Source organism: Alnus glutinosa, chromosome 2 (genome assembly GCF_958979055.1).
Source record: "Alnus glutinosa chromosome 2, dhAlnGlut1.1, whole genome shotgun sequence".
In the NCBI taxonomy this organism is placed as follows: domain Eukaryota; kingdom Viridiplantae; phylum Streptophyta; class Magnoliopsida; order Fagales; family Betulaceae; genus Alnus; species Alnus glutinosa.
In genome coordinates, this window is record NC_084887.1 from 19758555 (window position 1) to 19776833 (window position 18279).

The window sequence follows — 18279 nt, forward strand, 5'->3', positions numbered from 1 at the left end:
ACTTGCATTTAGAAGTCAATTTCATTTTTCAATTGGTATTAGAACTTGGTACACTCTGAGAAGATTTATTTTTTGAGTGTTATTATTTTGACTTCTTTATGTTAAAATGTCTTAAACTCTTAATTCTGTTCCTGCCATTGATGGTACGAACTATGACTATTGGAAGGCACGTATGCGGTTCTTTCTGAAATCTATTGACTGTTGGAGTATTGTTGAAACTGGTTGGACTAAACCAGAGGATGCAACACTCGAACTAGTCCCTTAGAAAAATGCACGTCTTTCAATTGATAAAGCCTTCCATGCTCTGTGCCAAGCACTTTCACCATCTGAATTCGCAAAAATTTCAAATTGCGAATCAGCCAAAGAAGCATGGGAAATTTTGGAAACAACATATGAAGGCACTAAACTTGTAAAATCTGCCAAAATTCAAATGTTGATTTCAAAATTTGAAAAGATTAAGATGTTGGAAGATGAGACATTTGGAGAGTTTTAGTCCAAGATGAGTGACCTAAGAAACTCCATGGTGAGTCTTGGGAAACCTATCTCGGATGTAAAACTCATCCGAAAGATTCTAAGATCTTTGCCTGAGCGTTTCAGGATCAAGGTGACCACCATTGAAGAAAGCAAAGATCTAGAAGAGATGAAGATTGAAGAGTTGGTGGGATCTCTTCAAACGTATGAGCTGTCTCTGCCCCCGGTCAAGAAGTTGAAGACCATTGCCCTAAAGGCTTCCAAGAAGAAGGTAGAAGCTTCATTTGAAGATGACTCTAAGGAGGAAGAAAAAGTTGTGGCTATGTTAGCCAAGAATTTCAGAAGACTTATGAGAGACGACCGATTTAAAAGGAAGTTTTTTGAAAAGGTGAAGAAAGCTCCCAGAGAAGCTGAACCTGAGGAAGAAGAAAAGAAGGATCCCAGAGGGCCTAGATGTTTTGAGTGCTCAGGTTTTGGGCATATCCGAGCCAATTACGGGAATCTTAAGAAGGGCAAAGGGAAGGCGTACAATGTGACTCTTAGTGATGAGTCAGAAGAAGAAGCTCCAGAGTCTGAGAAATTTCTGGCCTTTGTGCCCTACACGTTGAAGAGGAAGACTCCTATTATTCGAAGCATAGTGATAATGGGGAAGAGCTCAAGGAGGCTTACAAGACACTCTACATAGAGTATGAGAAGCTAATGGAAGGTCGTAAGCAGCATCTTTATGATCTGAATAGTTTGCAGACTGAGAAGAGTTCATTGCTGCTCAGAATACAAGAGCTCGAGGAAAAGCTACTTGACACGCAGCTCCAGTTAGAAAGAGTCACTGATGAGAAGTTGACTCGTATGCTGTCTATCCAGAAGAGTCCTATTGACAAGACCGGTCTTGGGTATTTAGCTCCCTCTTCTGATGCTCCCTCTACTTCAAAGACTGTATTTGTAAAACCTACAATCCCAGAGCCTCCTCCCACTGCTAATGATAAAGGGAAGGACAAGATCAATGATGATGTTCCAGGCACTCAGAAGCCTCATTCCATCAGAAGATCTCCCATATGCCATCACTGCGATCTAAGTGGGCATGTTCGTCCTCAGTGCTCCCTCCTGAAAGCACAAAAAGCCAAGGCCAAGAAAGAAGTACCCCGACAGGCTAATCATGGCACTCGACCTGCGGCCCAGTTCCACACTCCATGGTATCAGGCTCCGTATCATCAAGCACCAAGATATCAAGCTCCTTGATCTCATGCACCACGATACCAGACATCTCAGCATCAGAGGCCTCAGCAGCGATTTGTACCAGCCAATCACAGTGGCTACTCCAAAAACAAATCCAAGCAGTTTAGAAGGCCTCAGAAGGTTGAAGAAGATCAATATCACAGGGAGCCACCTATCTGGATGCAGAGCATGATGGAGTGGATGATGTCCTGCCAGCAACCACCCTCAGGATAGCAGGCTTGGGTCAAGAAGGATAGTCACCCCATGAGGGGGAACATATGCACCTAGTAGGTTTAGGTGTTCATGCCCAGCATTTGGTTCCTAATCCTACGGCATCAGGTTTTATTGCTTATCTTCTTACTATATTTTATATGCAATCTAGGAACCAGTTGTGTTTTCACCCCTATTTCTCTTAAGAGAATTTTGTAGGTATTTGTTAGGGAAGACAGAAAAAGTAGGTCGAGCGACTGTTTTTCTGTACTGGCATCATCAGGTTTGATCTTGCATTGCATATGATGTCATTTCCATATTGCATGTTTTAATAAAAAAAAAAAATTGTTAGGGAGAATTTGTAGGATATTTTTCTTTTCTTGGCATATTAGATAATTGCATGTATTGTCTCATGATATCTCAATTCTTTAGGTATTAATTTACTTTGCTTAGATATAATTGAGAGTTTCTGACTATAATTTGCCAAGTTTTTTCCTGTATATGCAAAAGTAGGATAGCTTCTTTTCTCATGCGATGAAAAATGTGCACTATCTACGACTCCCCTAAAGGTACATCTTTCCTTCTCTAACTTTGTGTTTCTAGAATTTTTGGATAAGAGAAGAGGTCTTTGATAAGATGGCCAAATTGACCACATGCTAGTTGAACCTAGAACCTAAAAACTCTGGCATTCCCTCTAGGTTGCAGCACCGTAAGAATCAAGCAGTAAATCATATGAATTTTGTGCTTTAATTATATATTCACTGCTTATGTGCTGAATTTGCTTTATGCCTTGCCCTCTACGTGCAAGTAAAACATTTACTTTGTCCTTCATGGTACAAGTAAAACAATTAGGTGCTGCATCTCAGGAGGAGTGTATCAGATGAGGGTGGTTAGGCCCTAGTAAGTTATAAGGTTTGACTTTTGACTAATCTGTCACTGATTTTCTCTCTTGTCTTGAAAATCTGGTTGCTATCTGTCATGTCATTGAAAGTCATAACTTGTGGGTTAAGTCTTCACACACACGCGTTGCATGAGTTGAGTCGTCTATTAAATTTTCTGTGTCCAGGAAAATATTTGTGCTGATTAAATTCTCAACTCTCTTTTATATCTCTACTTAGTTTTGAGATGCTCTCTGATTGTGTTATCAGTGGATTATGCATGCGTGTCTGCAAATTTTTCTTCAGTTTTCTGTTTTTCAGTGTGAAGCGTCCGGACGGTTGCGCTTGGCGTCCGGACAGGTGGAGCTTATTCCTCCGGACGGTTCAGCTTTCGTCTGGAAGGGCGCGACACCAAACGGCCGGACGATAAGGATACTTGTCCGGATGCGCGAGACCTGTCCGCTTGTTTCCAATGCAGCGCGCGTCCTGACGACATTAATACACCGTCCGGACGGGGCCCCACAGACTCTATAAAAGCCCCTGGTCGCCGCCTTTCTCCTCTACCCCACAAAAATCTCCTTTTTGGCATCTTGTGAGTTATTACTAGTGAGCTTTTGGATTTATCTTGCTCCTTTTTGTCTTTTTGTGCATTATTCTCACATTCCAGGTATTTTTTGTCTTTTTGTCTTCAGTTTTTTTTTTAACTGTTAGAACATTTTTTTTTGAATGTTGTTGAGATTGTAAGATGCATATATCTGCTGTGGTAATATTTTTAAGGACTACATTGTGATAATTTCTGTCTATATTTTTTGAAAAGTCCCATTTTACTGCCGTTATAATGCCAAATTTTTTGTGTGACCTAACAAGAATATTTTAGGACTATTTTTGGCTATCTTGTTGGTGTCTTTTTGCAGAATCATGTTTGCGGGCAGTCCACAGCGTCGAGTTTGCCAGAGGACTGAGGGAGACAGGGAAGCCATTAAAGTCAAGATCATGGATCGCCCAGTCATTGTCGAGCGGAATGTGGTCCGCTCTAACATTATGGTGGCAACTCTGGATAGTATTCATGACACTATCCAGACTTATCATTGGGGGTATCTTCACTCCTGTGCTTGTGTTGTCTACACCAGGCTTGTCAGAGTTTTCTATGCCAACCTAGAGGAGGTGTAGGACGATGACCACGGGTTGGTACTTTAGTCCACCGTTGGTAGCCATATCATCACTGTTGATCCCCAGATCATCAGTCACTTCATCAAAGTGCTTGTTCTCGAGCTACCTGGCAGTCCTTATAATGAGGTAGTCATTCCTCCATCTATGGACGATCTCAGAGAGTTCTTCCACGCTGTTCCCCAGGGAGAGGAGCGCGCCACCACCATCAGGATCGGCGCCCTATCTGCTTCTCATCTCATGTTGGAGAAGATTGTTAAGCACAATTTCTGGCCGACCGTCAGGTGTAGTGACCTGATTTTGAAGAGGCCCAGTTCTTCTATGCCATTCATCTCCGCTTGCCCTTTTGCCTATGCAAGCATATTTTGGGCGTTATTTTGGACGCCCGCGATGAGACCACTACCGGTATACCTTTCGGCTGCCTACTCACCCAGATCATCCTACAGTCAGGCATCAGTATTGCTTGGGAGCCGAAGATGAAGATTCAGAATCCTATTGGCAAGCAGACTTTGATGAAGTCCAATGCCCAGCTGCGGAGAGATGATTCCGATGATGATGCACCTGTTGCCATGCCTGTTGGCTTTTCGGACATGGCCTCCTCTTCTCAGACCATCCCACCTTTTGAGTCGGACGTCAATTATTCTCAGATAATGGAGGCCCTAGCTGCCATTCAAGGAGGTATGAGTACCATGCAGCTTTCCATGTCATCCATGCAGCAGTCCATCTCCACAATGCAGCAGGAGGTGCACTCCATCAATCTGCGTGTAGAGCAGAACCAGCTGGATCTCTGAGAGTGTCTCAAGTCCCATCATCCTGCCAGCGGTGAAGATGAGGATGATGCGCCTAGGACTGCACCTATGGCAGAGGATGTTTGAGTTCCCTTCTGTTTAGTTTTCTTTTTGTTTGAGACATTTGGTTTATTTTTTGCTATGTCTGTTAAACTCTTGGACTAATATTACTCTGTTTACCCTGGTCCTTCTGAGACCGTTAAGGGGAGTAATTTTTATTTGCAATTGGTTTTTATTACTCTGTTTTACCCTTTGTCCCTTTATGACAAAAATTGTGAGTAATTTTTATTTTTGGACCGGGAATGTATTTTCAAACCGGTCAAGTGATTTTTGTCCCAGAATGGCCAAATGGGGAGTTTGTTATTTTGTAATTGGCCTCATTTTGATTGGAAAAAATCACTTGTATGTAAAGATGCTTTTCAATAGGGATTTCACTATTCATAAGTGTTTCAGAGGATTCTGCATTGTTTGCAAGTTAGAGAAGTTGGGTCCCTGCTAGCCGTCCGGACGACGTGTCATCCTGTCCGGACGCTCACCTGTCCATAGCTCCAGTCGTCTGGACGATGTGCCATACCGCCCAGACGCCCGACAGACCAAAGCATCATCCGTCCGGACGGCGTGGATTTCCGTCCAGACACTCATTTGCATCGAGAAGCTTTTGTTCCAGCTTGCATCCGTTCGGATGTCTCAGCAGCCCTTCCGGACGACTCTCAGTGATCGAGCTTTAGATTTTCTTTCCAAGTTCAAATAAGGGAAGATTGCTGCAACCATCCGGACAACATGGATTCCCGTCTGGACGCGCTCACACATAAGGCAAGAATCGCAATTCAAATTCAACCGTCCGGACGCCAGTCTGCCATGGTCCGGACGCGCGCTCAACAGATATGGAAATTGCGTGTAGAAGATCAACTGTCCGGACAGCCATCCCCCTGGTCCAGACACGTGAAGCCTTAGTAAGGAAATTACTTGCAGCGGACGTACCGTCCGGACGACAGTGCCTCACCCGTCCGGACGCGGCTCTCAAACAAGAAAGATTTTCAGCGAAAATCTCAGAATTTTGGTCGTACAGTTGTCCGTCCGGACGGCCCATGTCCACCGTCCAGACGGCGCCCAGCTTTATCAAAGCAGTCGCCCATTTGAACCCTCAGCCTATAAATAGAGTCCCCTGGGCATTGAGAACTGCAAGAATTCGGTAGTGAATTCCACTAGAGCTTAGAGAGTTATTTTGTGAGATTATTGGAGCTGACTTGTTCTCTCTCAAGCCATTGCAAGTGTGCTGTTACTGTGCTATAACTGAAGTCTATCTTAGGGATTGGCCCTAAGGTAAAGGATTTCATTGAAGACCCCTATAGGTAGGAGACCTGGTTGGAAGGCGTTCGTGTTGGGTTACACGTTAAAGACCAAGGTACGACCACTGCATCAGGGGTATGTGAGTGTTATTATCTTGTATCTAGTCTTGTCTTCTGAATAGTGGATATCCTGAGTTTGGCTGCCCCGGAGTGGTTTTTCTCATCTTGAGTTTCCACTTCGTTAACAAAAATTCTTGTGTTATTTATTTTCAGCATTGTTATTTTTGTTAACACTTTAAGCACACACTTGCATTTAGAAGTCAATTTCATTTTTCAATCTTAAAATCGGATTTATGGTCTAATAAACTAAATATGAATATTTATTCATAAATATTCATCAAGATATGTTCAAAGAGATTAAATGTTTATTGAAAAATATGTATAAGTGTAAAGGCATGTTAAAAAGGATCTTAAACTTTGGAATAACAAAAATTGGGTCAAACAAACTCCGTTTTAGTCGATTCAAAAGCCAGAACGCTCTTCTTGGAGTCCTCTATCTACCTATAAAGTTTCATAGAAATCAGATTTTTGTAGGTTTGCCAAGACTGTCCGTGAACCTACTGCCCCTAGATTGGACAGCATGCATGTGTGGCAGCCCAAGATTCTGCCACGTCACCACCACGTCACCGCCACGTCACCCTATTGATTTTCTGATGCTTTCTTGAGTTGACAAGAATCCATTCTTGTCTTGTATGGTAGTTTAATAGTTACTATAAGGTCAAGTAAAAAATTAAGGATAAAATTACCTAACTAAAGGATAAGATTAGATTGAATTGAAGATAAGGGATATTTTTGAAGTGTAATGATTATTTTTGATGAGTCACCAAACTTGTTCTCCAAGTTGATTCCTAAGCCATTGGATGAGATTGCGATGGAAAGATCTTGGCCATTCATTCTTTTATAAGAGGATGGCTCCTCTCACAAATTGCATCTTCTTCTTCTCTTAGAGAAACTCTCTCAAATTTCTCTCTCGGCTTCTCTCTTATTTTTGCAACTCTCTCTTCTTATCTTTTGGTTCAGTTGCATCAAGAGAAAGGAAGAAGCTCTCTAGCTCTTCCTCTAGTCCTTTTTAATTGGAATTGCATCAAAGAAGAAGGATTGCATCTTCTTCTACCTCGGACGACAACTTTTGGTAAGTCTCTACCTTCTCTTCTCTTGATTTCTCTAGTTATTTCATGCATCTTTGCATCACTCCAGCCATGGATGCCGTAGCATGAAGAGCTCTTGCTCTTTCCCTTTTAGTTTCAGTTCAAAAGAAGAAGAACTCTCTTTTCTTCTTCATGAACATATATAGATATCTCTAACTCTGTCTTTCTACCTCTCGGATTGGTAGAAGAAAAGGGGAATCAAGGATCCTCTTCATCACACTCTTTGGCTGAATCTCATCTTTCTTGAGTTTGCTCGTGGTAAGTTTTTAAAGCCCTTAAGTTAGTTTTTATGTCATAAATGGTAGAACGAGATAAGAAAAGGAAAGAACACTTTAGAAGATAAGAGGTAGAACGGATTAAGAAACGAAAAAGAATAATATGATTTACGATTACGTATGTTACAAAATATCTCAAAAGATATTTTTGAGATATTTTACAAAATATCCCAGAAGATATTTTGAGCTATTTTACAAAATATCCCAGAAGATATTTTGGATATTTTGGATATTTTGGATAAGATTCTTATCCTTTAATGTTATAACTTATGTTTTATAATAAGGTTTTCAAAGTATAATTTAATCCTCTGTTGTTGGTTGAGCGTTTGAAGTCTAATTGACCAAATATTTGGGTAATGTGAAAAGTTGGGTGATTTGGGTTTTAAATATATACTCTGTTGTTGTGAATAGTTAGGAATCTTAGAATTGTGGTAATTGGCCGAATGGACTGTGATGTGGGGATATTGTGGATTTGCTGATCTAGGGTTGTGTAGTGTTAATTATGTGTTGATTATCTGATGTTAAAATTGGTGTTTTTAATTAAAAGGGTATTTTGGTAATTGTTATGGTTAAGGGTATTTTGGTAATTTAATAATAAATACAGTTATAATGCCCACATGAAATATGTGGCATTATAACTGAAGGATTTTATATGCCATTACTATATCGAAACAATAATAGGATTAAAAAATCAGAAATTAGTATAGGGTTAAAATCTATGTTTAGTAAATTGTACTAATTCACTATTTGCTTGTATTATATATGTATATTGCAGTAATTACGTCTGTGGATCAATCTTTGTAACAAGAAAGAACTGAGTATTTCTTACTCACTGAGAGTGATACGTGTGGTTTAGTCTTTAGCAATGTAGTGATCTCTGTTTTATTTGATTATACCCTAATTAATGTCTGGCATTTAATGTGTGTAACATGTTTTGGTTGAGATTATGGATGTGATGCTGTTTGTATGATTATACTGTGGTGTGATATAAGTCTTAATAAAAAGACTGGAGGTTTAAGTACCAAGGCGTCAGTGGATTGAGTAGACCAACGAATGAATTGAAGTTTATGTACCAAGGCGTCAAGAGGTTGACTAGACCGATAGATAAACCGAAAGTTTAGGTACTAAGGTATCAATCTATTGATAAGACCGACGGATGAACAAAGGTTGAAGGAATAATAGAGAAAAACAGTGATAGAAGAATGAGGTATGTGGTTGAGTAATGGTGTGATTAATTAGCGGATAAGAGAGCACTAATAGTATGTTAAATTAACGGATAAGATAGCGCTAATAGTATGTTAAATTAGCAAAAAAGATAGCGCTAATAGTATGTTAAATTAGCGAAAAAGATAGCACTAATAGTATGTTAAATTAGTGGAAAAGATAGCGCTAATAATATGCTAAATTAGCGGAGAAGATAGTGCTAATGATGTGTTAACAAGAGATATGGTTATGAGTATGTGAATAGTTAAAGTAAAAGAACGAGCATGATTGTATGTGGATATACTGTCATCATTTGGATGCATCGTATATTGTTAAATAAATCAGTGTGTCACTATGTGGTTGAGGACTATTGACTCACTTGACCACTGTATGGGATTGTGGTGTTAACTACAGTCACATGCAAGTTTTGCAGGAACGAAGGCAGTAGCTATTAGCTTATGGACGGGACCTTTAGTATGTAGATGTTATATACAATGGTTATGTAATATTTGTGACGCATGTGGTATGTATGTTGTTATTTGGATGTATTTTATTATATCACAACAAATGGTTACCATTTTATATATTGAAGTTATTTAGTTAGCTCTGATGTGTTATTGTAAAAGAAGAAAATGTATTCCGCTATCAATTTTTACTCTGATGACGTCGTTGTTGATGTCATAACGATTCGTGGAAATAGAAATTTTCACTTACGCCTTTTTGTAAAAGTGTCGGTCGTTACACTGTCCATTTTGCGACAAGAGTCACTCGCGCACGTGGCGAAAATGGCGACGTGCGTAAGGCATGCACATCGCCATTGTGCGACGTGTGTGTAGACATGTGGCTATTGTGCCACGTGTCCGCTATCCACGTAACTATATATTATATATTATATATATAAAATATTGTATATATATGTACTATATATTTTATATGTGTAATACACAAATGTAAACCCTAACCCTAACCCTAACCCTAACCCTAACTATACTATATATAGCAATAAGCTAGTGTTAGGGTTCAATAAATTGGTATAACTCAAAAAAATACATAGTATTAGTATTAAAAGTTGTATTTATATTTTTCAAGGGTATGAATACATATATGTATAGTACACAAGTGTAAACCTACGTATATATACTATATGTAGCACTAAAATAGGGTTAGGGTTCAATAAATAAAATACACTCAAAAATTTGTGTGTGTGTGTGTATATATATATATATATATATTGAAATAAAGTATTATTAATTTTTTTAAAGGGAAAAAGTGTACGTACTTATGTAAAGTACGCAAATTGTAAACCCTAACCCTACGTATATATATTATATAGAGCACTAAACTCGGGTTAGGGTTCAATAAATAAAATACACCCAAAAATGTATATATATATATATATGTTGAAATAAAGTATTATTAATTTTTTAAGGAAAACAGTGTGCGTACTTATGTAAAGTGGCAAATTGTAAACCTTAACCCTACTTATACTATATATAGCACAAATCTAAGGTTAGTGTATATAAATAGCATACGTACATTATGCATGTATATAGTATTAATTGGAAGTTGCTTTATTTTTTTCAAGTATATATGTATAGTACACAAATGTAAACCCTAGTTTAGTTCTATATACTATATATAGCACTAAACTAGGGTTAGGGTTCAATAAATAAAATATACCATTAACACATATAGATACTATATTACCATGTTCTATTTGATGAGGTTGGCTTTTCTGCAGATGATCCTTAAGAACTTGTGCATTCACTTTCTTATGCGTACCAGACAAGCACAACTGCAGTTTATGTATATAGTATTAATATATTGGAAATTGTTATATTTTTTAAAATATATATTTTACATGTGTAGTACACAACCCTAACCCTGCATATATGTATACTATATAGCACTAAATTAGGGTTAGTGCTTTAATAATTAATAGTATATATATATACATTACGTATATATACCATTAATTATGTATATAGTATTAATTAAAACAAGCATATATATTATATATATAGAGAGAGTACACAAATGTAAACCCTAGACATACATATATATGCTATATAAATACTAAACTTGGGTTAGGGTTCAAACCATAGAAATATACCAAAATATGTACGTAGTATTAATTAAAAGTTTAAATTATTTATTTTAGATGTAAAGTACACATCATTCGGTAACTAACTTCTGGTAAAAAAATAGACATTGGGAAGTATATCATTCTTTATATTTTAATACGTCAAATATATTATTTAAGTAATTATGCATCAATAAATAAATGTATTATATATTTAATATATTAGTGGCGTACCGCATGCAATAAGCCGGTCGCCAAAAACGCCACGTGTTGGATTATGGCAAGTTGTTGGTTTGCCACGAGGCATTTTCTCCCAGGTCACTAAAAAATTGTAATTCTTAAAAAATTACAACATTTAGTCACGTGGATAGAAGACACGTGGTCACATTGCCACGTGGCAATGTGGCCACGTCGCCTTTGACCCCAAGTTACGATGTGGCCATATGGCTACAGTAATCATTACTATAATTATTACTGTAGCCACGTGGTTAATTGCTTGATTTTTTTAAGTGCAAGTTGAGTGCGTGATTGAGACATACCTCCTCTTGTAAGTTTTTCACCGATACATACAAAGACGAAAAGAGACTCTCCACATCCATCCAGATGTTTGGCTGGGCAGGTATACGTACCGCGCGAGTTATAATTGTTTCACATATATGATATATCCACCAGGAACAGATGCTGGTCGTGTTAATCGTAGTGGGGGGGACCATACGGCATCCGACAAGCATGCCCAACTCGCTATTAACCGATTAACGTCAGAAAAAGCAATGATGTCAAATCAACATTTATATGATTGGGTACACTTATTGCATCATCGATGAAAGACGGAATTTTGCAGAAAAAAGAATGTCGACAACACATGATAAATATTTATGTGCCAAACCCCTACACCTGCGGCCTGCGGGATCCTTGTGACCATTCGCTGCTCCAGCGTGTGCAAATTAAGATAAGGCAGCCACTCATCCTTTTTCTCTTCACAGCCCCACAAATTCTCTCATTTATCTGAGGAGGTTAGTGGCCGGGCAATGTGCCGTTTCGGTTTTAGATTATATAAAGATTAGATAAGTCAATCATATTTTGTCAGACCTCTTAGCTATAATTCCTAAATTTCTTGTTGAATTTGTATCGGATTCGTAATTCGTGTAAAAAATTGATAGCCTTTATATCGCGTGTCGAATTTGGATCGTGTCGAGATGAGTATAAAACTATATTGATCAACCGTAACCTGACCCATTTAATTAAACGGGTTATACTATCTCAATCCTATTCTGTAAATTTTGTGTGAAATTTGCGAGTCGTGTCAACAATTCTCTACCCTAAGCTGGATCCGCTAAGTTAAGATTCGCATGCTTCTTTAAAGAAATTCTTGAAATGAGATACGGAAAACCTATTATTGACCAAACTAAAGCATCATTCTTTTTCTAATAGTTGTACATTAATTCCATGATATGAATGTTACAAAACAGGTGCAGCATCATTAGTTGCAGCTCCTCCATTCAAGTGTCCACCGCTAGTCCCAGGCGGTGCTGTTGTTTGACTCTGTTGCATTGCTTGGGAACCAAATCTGAATACATTCAAGGGCTGCACCACAGAAGCAATATGAAAATGATCAAAAATTATTTCAATGACCAAACCTAATTTCTTATTTCAAGTTCAAGAAAGGTAAATGGTTTTCTTTAGGACTGACAATTTTTGACACGACTCGTGAACCTGACACAAACTAAACACAAAATTAGCGAGTTAGGATTGAGGGATCTGACATGATTAATTAAATAGATCAGATTAAGGTTGACCTTTATAGTCTTACACATGACCCGAACTCGACATGCAACATAAGGGGTGACAATTTTTTACACGACTCGCGAATCTAATATGAACAAACAGGAAATTAACGGGTTAGGAATGAGGGATATGACCCGTTTAATGAAATGGGTCGATTATGACTGATCTATATAGTTTTATACCATACCGCAATATGACCCAAACTCAACAAGAGAACACGAATAGCCACTAGCAATTTCTCACATATGGCAACATCAAACCAATAAAATTCTTCTAAAAATAAAAAACAGGAACTAACCTGCGAGGCGGTTTGCATATGATGGAGGCGCATGTAACGTGCATATTGCTCATAGAAACCAGAACCATGCATCTGATCTTGGTAGTTAACAACAGGATTCAAAACTGGAGTTTGGCACATCACAGGCTGGTTTTGTAAATGCAGTGGATTATGAATAGAAGGCATAGCAGGAGGAGGACCAATTCCCATGCCCATTCGGGAGATATAGTGAGGGACTCCCGGAAACATTACTGGAGCCATCCCACTTCCCATCCACATTACCTGAAACATCAAGTTTAGTGGCGCCTGTGTAACATGAACAAAAACCAACTTTCTTTTTCTGAGCTTCTGTGATATGTACCTGAAGTTGCAGCTGAAGTGACTTCATGTATTCAATTGCCTCATCCAGCATTGATGCTTTATCAGTCTGCAATATAACGAAAATTTATTCATCCAAAAACTATTTAATTAGAATTTCATGAAAAATGAGAAGGAAAGTTTTTCCTTTTATACTCTATTGTACAAAAAGATGAGGTGACAACACAAATAGAGCTTTATGCTGACTGTCAAGGAATTTGTTGAGAGAATCCTTCTTGCCATTTTGCTTTATTTTCTCAAAGACACAAGGTCATGATAACTTTTCCTACATACAGCCTAGAGTGAAGATATTTCTTCCTTTCTTTCTGCCCCCAATTTTACACATTTCTCCTGTTTAATACCCACCTTCAATGTAGCCATTTTGCTTTATTTTCTCTTGTTCTCAAATGATGCCATCTCTAACTTTGAATGCAGGAATAATTTTGTTTCTTATTATCCAGCCACTTATCCATCAAAACATTCTCAATTTAGAATTCGTTCTTTAAATAATTTTCCTAAATTAACTTTTATGTGCATATCTTGTACTTCCACAGATAACAAACATCCTTAAAATTCATCAGAGCCGGGAAGGTTGGGAGGATCTATAACTGTTTCAAAGAAAAATAAACACAGCTTGACGAATCTATCTTAGGAAATTCATTAGTTGTTGACATTTGGTGGCAGGCAATCGTTAAAAAAAAAATGCACCTTGTTACAGTGAGGTATGAGCTCTTGCAATGCTTTCATCTTCTCATTGATCCGATCTCTCCGTTTCTGCATCAGCAGATGAGCAAGTTATAGTTACAGTTTACAAACTCTAATACTTTGACAAGAAAGGGAATTCCTGATTTCTCACCCTTTCAGAGAGGTTATGCACTTCAGTAGAACGGCTCCTGCGGGAAGACACTGATCGTTGGGCTGGCTTGTTTCCAGCAGCTGATTCAATTTCAGCTCCCTAAAACATATTTGGACAAATTCAGAAAACAAAACTAAATGATGTTAAATATCAACAGATATCGTTCAATGTCTGTACGTACGAGAAATGAACGAGTGTTTCTGAATCATCATCAACAGAGTTCATTCGATAGTTTGTACTTAGCAATGTGGGACACTTAATATATCACAAGAGAGTGAGAAAGAGAGTTTCACCTCACTTTGGCACTCTGAAGCCTCTGCATCCCTTTCCTTCCTCTTCTGGCTATTGACACCAGTAGATTGCCTGCATGTTCTTCCAAAACTATTTCCTGAGCCACCAGAAGATGAAGTAACAGTTGGCTCAAGTGTCTCCGTTTTCCCGTTCTCACTCTGAGGTATTACCTTCTGAAAATCTCCTTTAACGGGTCCAGCAGATACACCAGAAGTCCCAACACCATCATTTGGTACTTGGTTGCTGTCACAGTGGCTGGATCCAACTGTCATTACCGAACACTCTCTAACCTCTCTTTGCATCAAACCATCTGACTCTTTACCTCCATATTGTCCACTTGAAGATCCTAATTGAGAAAAATTCAAAACTTTTACAGGACCTCCTAAATCATGATTTTGTTGGGCTGATTCAGGAAACAGAAATCCGGGAGGAGGGGGCATGGAGTTTCTAGGAGATTCAGGTACAATGGAATGCTTAATATTTGGTTGATGTGGGTTTGCAGTGACATGAGTCGCATCAGAAGCACCAAACTTAACAAGCTTGTCTTCTTTGGTTGGCTTATCAACTTCCTTAGGATCAGAAGGTGGCAATTCATTGAACAAGTTTGAGTAGAACTCTTTCTCGAAGGGATCTTCAAGTGGGTATTGAATCCATGACACATTCTCTTCATCTTGAATCAAATTGCTTGAATTCGCACATGACCCACTAAATCTTAACGATGGTTGATCATGCTTCTGAGTTGAATCATTAGGATTGAGACTTGGTTTTCGATGTGTTTGACTGTTCAACACTACCTGCCCATTTTGCCATAAGAGCTCCACTAACTCATTGTCTGACCTGCAAAATTAATATTTTAACCACGTTTATTTCTGTGCAAAGAGTAACTTAGTAATATTTTTGGGAGGAAGGGAGAGACAAAATACAGACCCCATGGATCTCTTCTGACTGGTCACAGGGACACCAACCTCAAAATTCCAATCAGGAAGGCAACGATTCATGGCAGACAAAACCAAGGTTTACCGTGAAATAGGAAAGAGGAGAGCTTCAGTCTTCAGATATGATCAACTGATGAGCTCTGTCTCAAAAACAGAGTCCTGCAACAGTAACAGACACTCCCACTAAAGCAGCACACTTAACCAACGAAAGGTAATTAACTATTTTATTAATCAACTAACTAATTGATTAATAAACAAAGGAATAATAAAATAATTCTACCATACCATTTTTGGAACTATCCTAAGAAATGAAAACGGAGAAGCAACCCCAATCTTCAGAAAATCTACCATATATTGAAAGAAAAGGATATTTGAGGTACGCATGGAACTCAAATATTTTAAATGCTAAACAATGGACAGAACATAAACAATAATAAAAAGAAAAGAAAAGAAAAGTAGAAAGAAAATTGAAACTTTAATGGGAGAACAAATGGAAAAAAGAATCGGATACTGTTTCTCCAAAAGAAAGCCAAACTAAAAATAAAAGAATACCCAGAAACAGAAAATGGAAAAGAAACAAGCGTACCTGACAAAAGCCAATTTCTGACTCCTCTTAAACAAGAAACTAAGCCCTTCCAGTTTCTCTCTCTCTCTCTCTCTCTCTCTGTTTGTGGTTAAAAGAGCAATGAGAAAAGCTGAGAAAGGACCAGAGAGTTTAACACTACTAGTTGGAAGATAGAACGACAGGGACGTCACACATACAAACATACAGATGTAAGAGCATACATTCTGGTAGTAACACAGTTCTTTCTGGCTTGGTACAGTAACGCACAGGCTGTCCACGTGGCAGCTAAGCAGTGGGTCAAGATGTGAACGTGTGAGGCAGAGGTCTACAAGGACTGGAAGGGCTGACTGGGTTTGGCTTTGCTGAGGGCAAAGGAAATCTAGACCTTCAAGGCCATGGATGGGGTGATCTGAAAATGAAAACTGGTGGTGCCACACCCAAGTGGCAGGGTATATTTCATTGCGCAATGATGAGGGACAAGATTGTCAGACGGAAATTTTTTGACAGCTCATCCATAGATTGACCAATTTGGCAGGATGGGGTGTTATTTTGCAAGTGCCAATGTTTTATAGTTGATGCTGTTGATTGATCACCCAAGCTGGAAGTTTAGAATTTGGCTTAAGTGGAGTAAAAAATATTACAGCATAGGTGTTTAGGTGTAGTAGTTTTTTGACTGTACATATTTTATTTTATTTTCTCTCTTTATTATAAAAAAACTTAAATCAAGACCATTGAAAAACCTACAACATAGGTGTTCTAATCTTTTTTACGGCACCTAAACTAAATTCGAAAGTTTATCCAATGTGTCAACATATGCTTCCAATGCTTAAGTCAGTGAAGACTGTATGTGAAAGAAGAAGGTTGTAAAGAGGAGGAATATCAAAATATTAGGAGAATGAACCATACCTGGGATGGCTGCTATTTTCTAACTTTAAATGGTCCTTGGCGTAATTGCATGGCTAGGTGTCATCCTTTGACTGGGCATTCTCTAATTGTACTAGGCGTCCTAGCCATGTCGTGTAGTGAGGTCCTCTATTGTACGTCGCCAACGAGCTAAGTATGCTCATGCAAAAGCAATGGAATGCACCTTTATTAGTTTTTGGTTGGCTACATTCTGTTAGATAAAAACACTTATATGTAATGATTCTTTTTAAACAAGGATTTATCAAAAATTGAAATGACTTTTAAAAGTAAAGTGTGTGGAAAATTAAAGCACAGCGGAAAGTAAATGACACAGATATTTTTGTTGACGAAGTGGAAACTAAGTTAAGAGAAAAACCACTCCGAGCCAGCCAAACCCAGGAATTCCACTATTCAGAAGACAAAGCTAGATACAAGACAGTAACACTCACATGTACAGATGCAGTGGTCGTACCTTGATCTCTGACGTGTAACCTAACACGAACGCTTTCCAACCAGGTTCATCTACCTGAAGGGGTCTTCAATGGAACTCCTTACCTTAGAGCCGACCTCTAAGATAGACTTCGGTTTGCAGCACAGCACAGCACACTTGAAAAACGGCTTCAGAGGAGATATCACGTCTCTGAGCTCTAATGGAATTCACACAGAATTCTTACAGCTCTAAGTGCCCAAGGACCCCTATTTATAGGCTGGGGGTTAGAATGGGCGTCAGGCAAATTTTCCTGGGAGCCGTCCGGACGGTGGACCATGGCCGTCAGGACGGACAACTGTGCAACAGGATTATCCAAAATTTTCGCGGAGAAATCTTTCCTGTATAAGAACATCGTCTGGACGGGATGGCTCGATCGTCCAGACGGACGCACGTCCGCTGCAAGTAATTTCCATAACAGGCTTAGCTCGTCCGGACCATGGGGCAGCAGCGTCCGGACGGCTAAACTTCAACACACAATTTCCATATCTGATGCGCGTGCGTCCGGACCATGAGAGGGAGACGTCCGAACGGTTGAAGTCGAATCGGCAGTTACCATATACGATGCACCAGCGTCCGGACCACAGCTGTCAGATGTCCGGACGGTTCATTTTGAACTGCGATTCTTGCCTTACGGAGATACGCGTCCGGACGGTTGATTGATCTTCCCTTTCTTGAAAATTGGAAAGAATCAGTGAACCGTTTGAGGACTGATAGGCGTCCGGACGTGCTGCTGAAACGTCTGGACGGAGTAAGTTTGCACAGAAGCTTCTCGATACGATGTAGGTGTCCGGACGGAAGAAACACGTCGTCCGGACAGATGATGCTTGTCTGTCTGATGTCCGGACGGAATGATACGTCGTCCGGACGGATGGATCAGTAGACAGATGGGCGTCCGGATGGGATGACACATCGTCCGAACGGTTGACAGGGAACTCTAAAATTCTTCTAACTTGCAGGCAGAATCTTCTGATATCACTCTGAAAGTGGAATCCCTATTAACCGCATCATTACACATAAGTGATTTTGTCCAAACACA

At 39.1% G+C, this 18279-nt stretch overlaps 1 protein-coding gene across 2 annotated transcripts; it reads right to left on the reverse strand.

Annotated features, from left to right (window-relative positions):
- Positions 1-12159: 12159 nt before the first annotated feature.
- Positions 12160-16270, reverse strand: LOC133861724 (transcription factor PIF4). Of its 2 annotated transcripts, XM_062297522.1 has the most exons (9): positions 15872-16270; positions 15571-15629; positions 15278-15444; positions 14353-15187; positions 14060-14158; positions 13912-13977; positions 13208-13273; positions 12868-13128; positions 12160-12368 (listed from the first exon to the last, which is right to left on the reverse strand). In XM_062297522.1, the coding sequence occupies exons 3-9, from the start codon at positions 15346-15348 to the stop codon at positions 12243-12245; spliced, it is 1524 nt and encodes a 507-aa protein (XP_062153506.1). In that variant the 5' UTR covers positions 15349-15444; positions 15571-15629; positions 15872-16270; the 3' UTR covers positions 12160-12242. The 2 variants fall into 2 exon arrangements, with proteins under 2 accessions (XP_062153506.1, XP_062153505.1); XM_062297521.1 differs by lacking the exon at positions 15571-15629.
- Positions 16271-18279: the final 2009 nt, after the last annotated feature.

Coding starts and splice junctions, on each gene's coding strand:
- LOC133861724 (XM_062297521.1), bottom strand. CDS start 15,348: ATGAATCGTTGCCTTCCTGATTGGAATTTTGAGGTTGGTGTCCCTGTG. Junction 15,188..15,277: donor AGTCAGAAGAGATCCATGGG/GTCTGTATTTTG, acceptor TTAATTTTGCAG/GTCAGACAATGAGTTAGTGG. Junction 13,129..13,207: donor CACTTCAGCTGCAACTTCAG/GTACATATCACA, acceptor TTGATGTTTCAG/GTAATGTGGATGGGAAGTGG.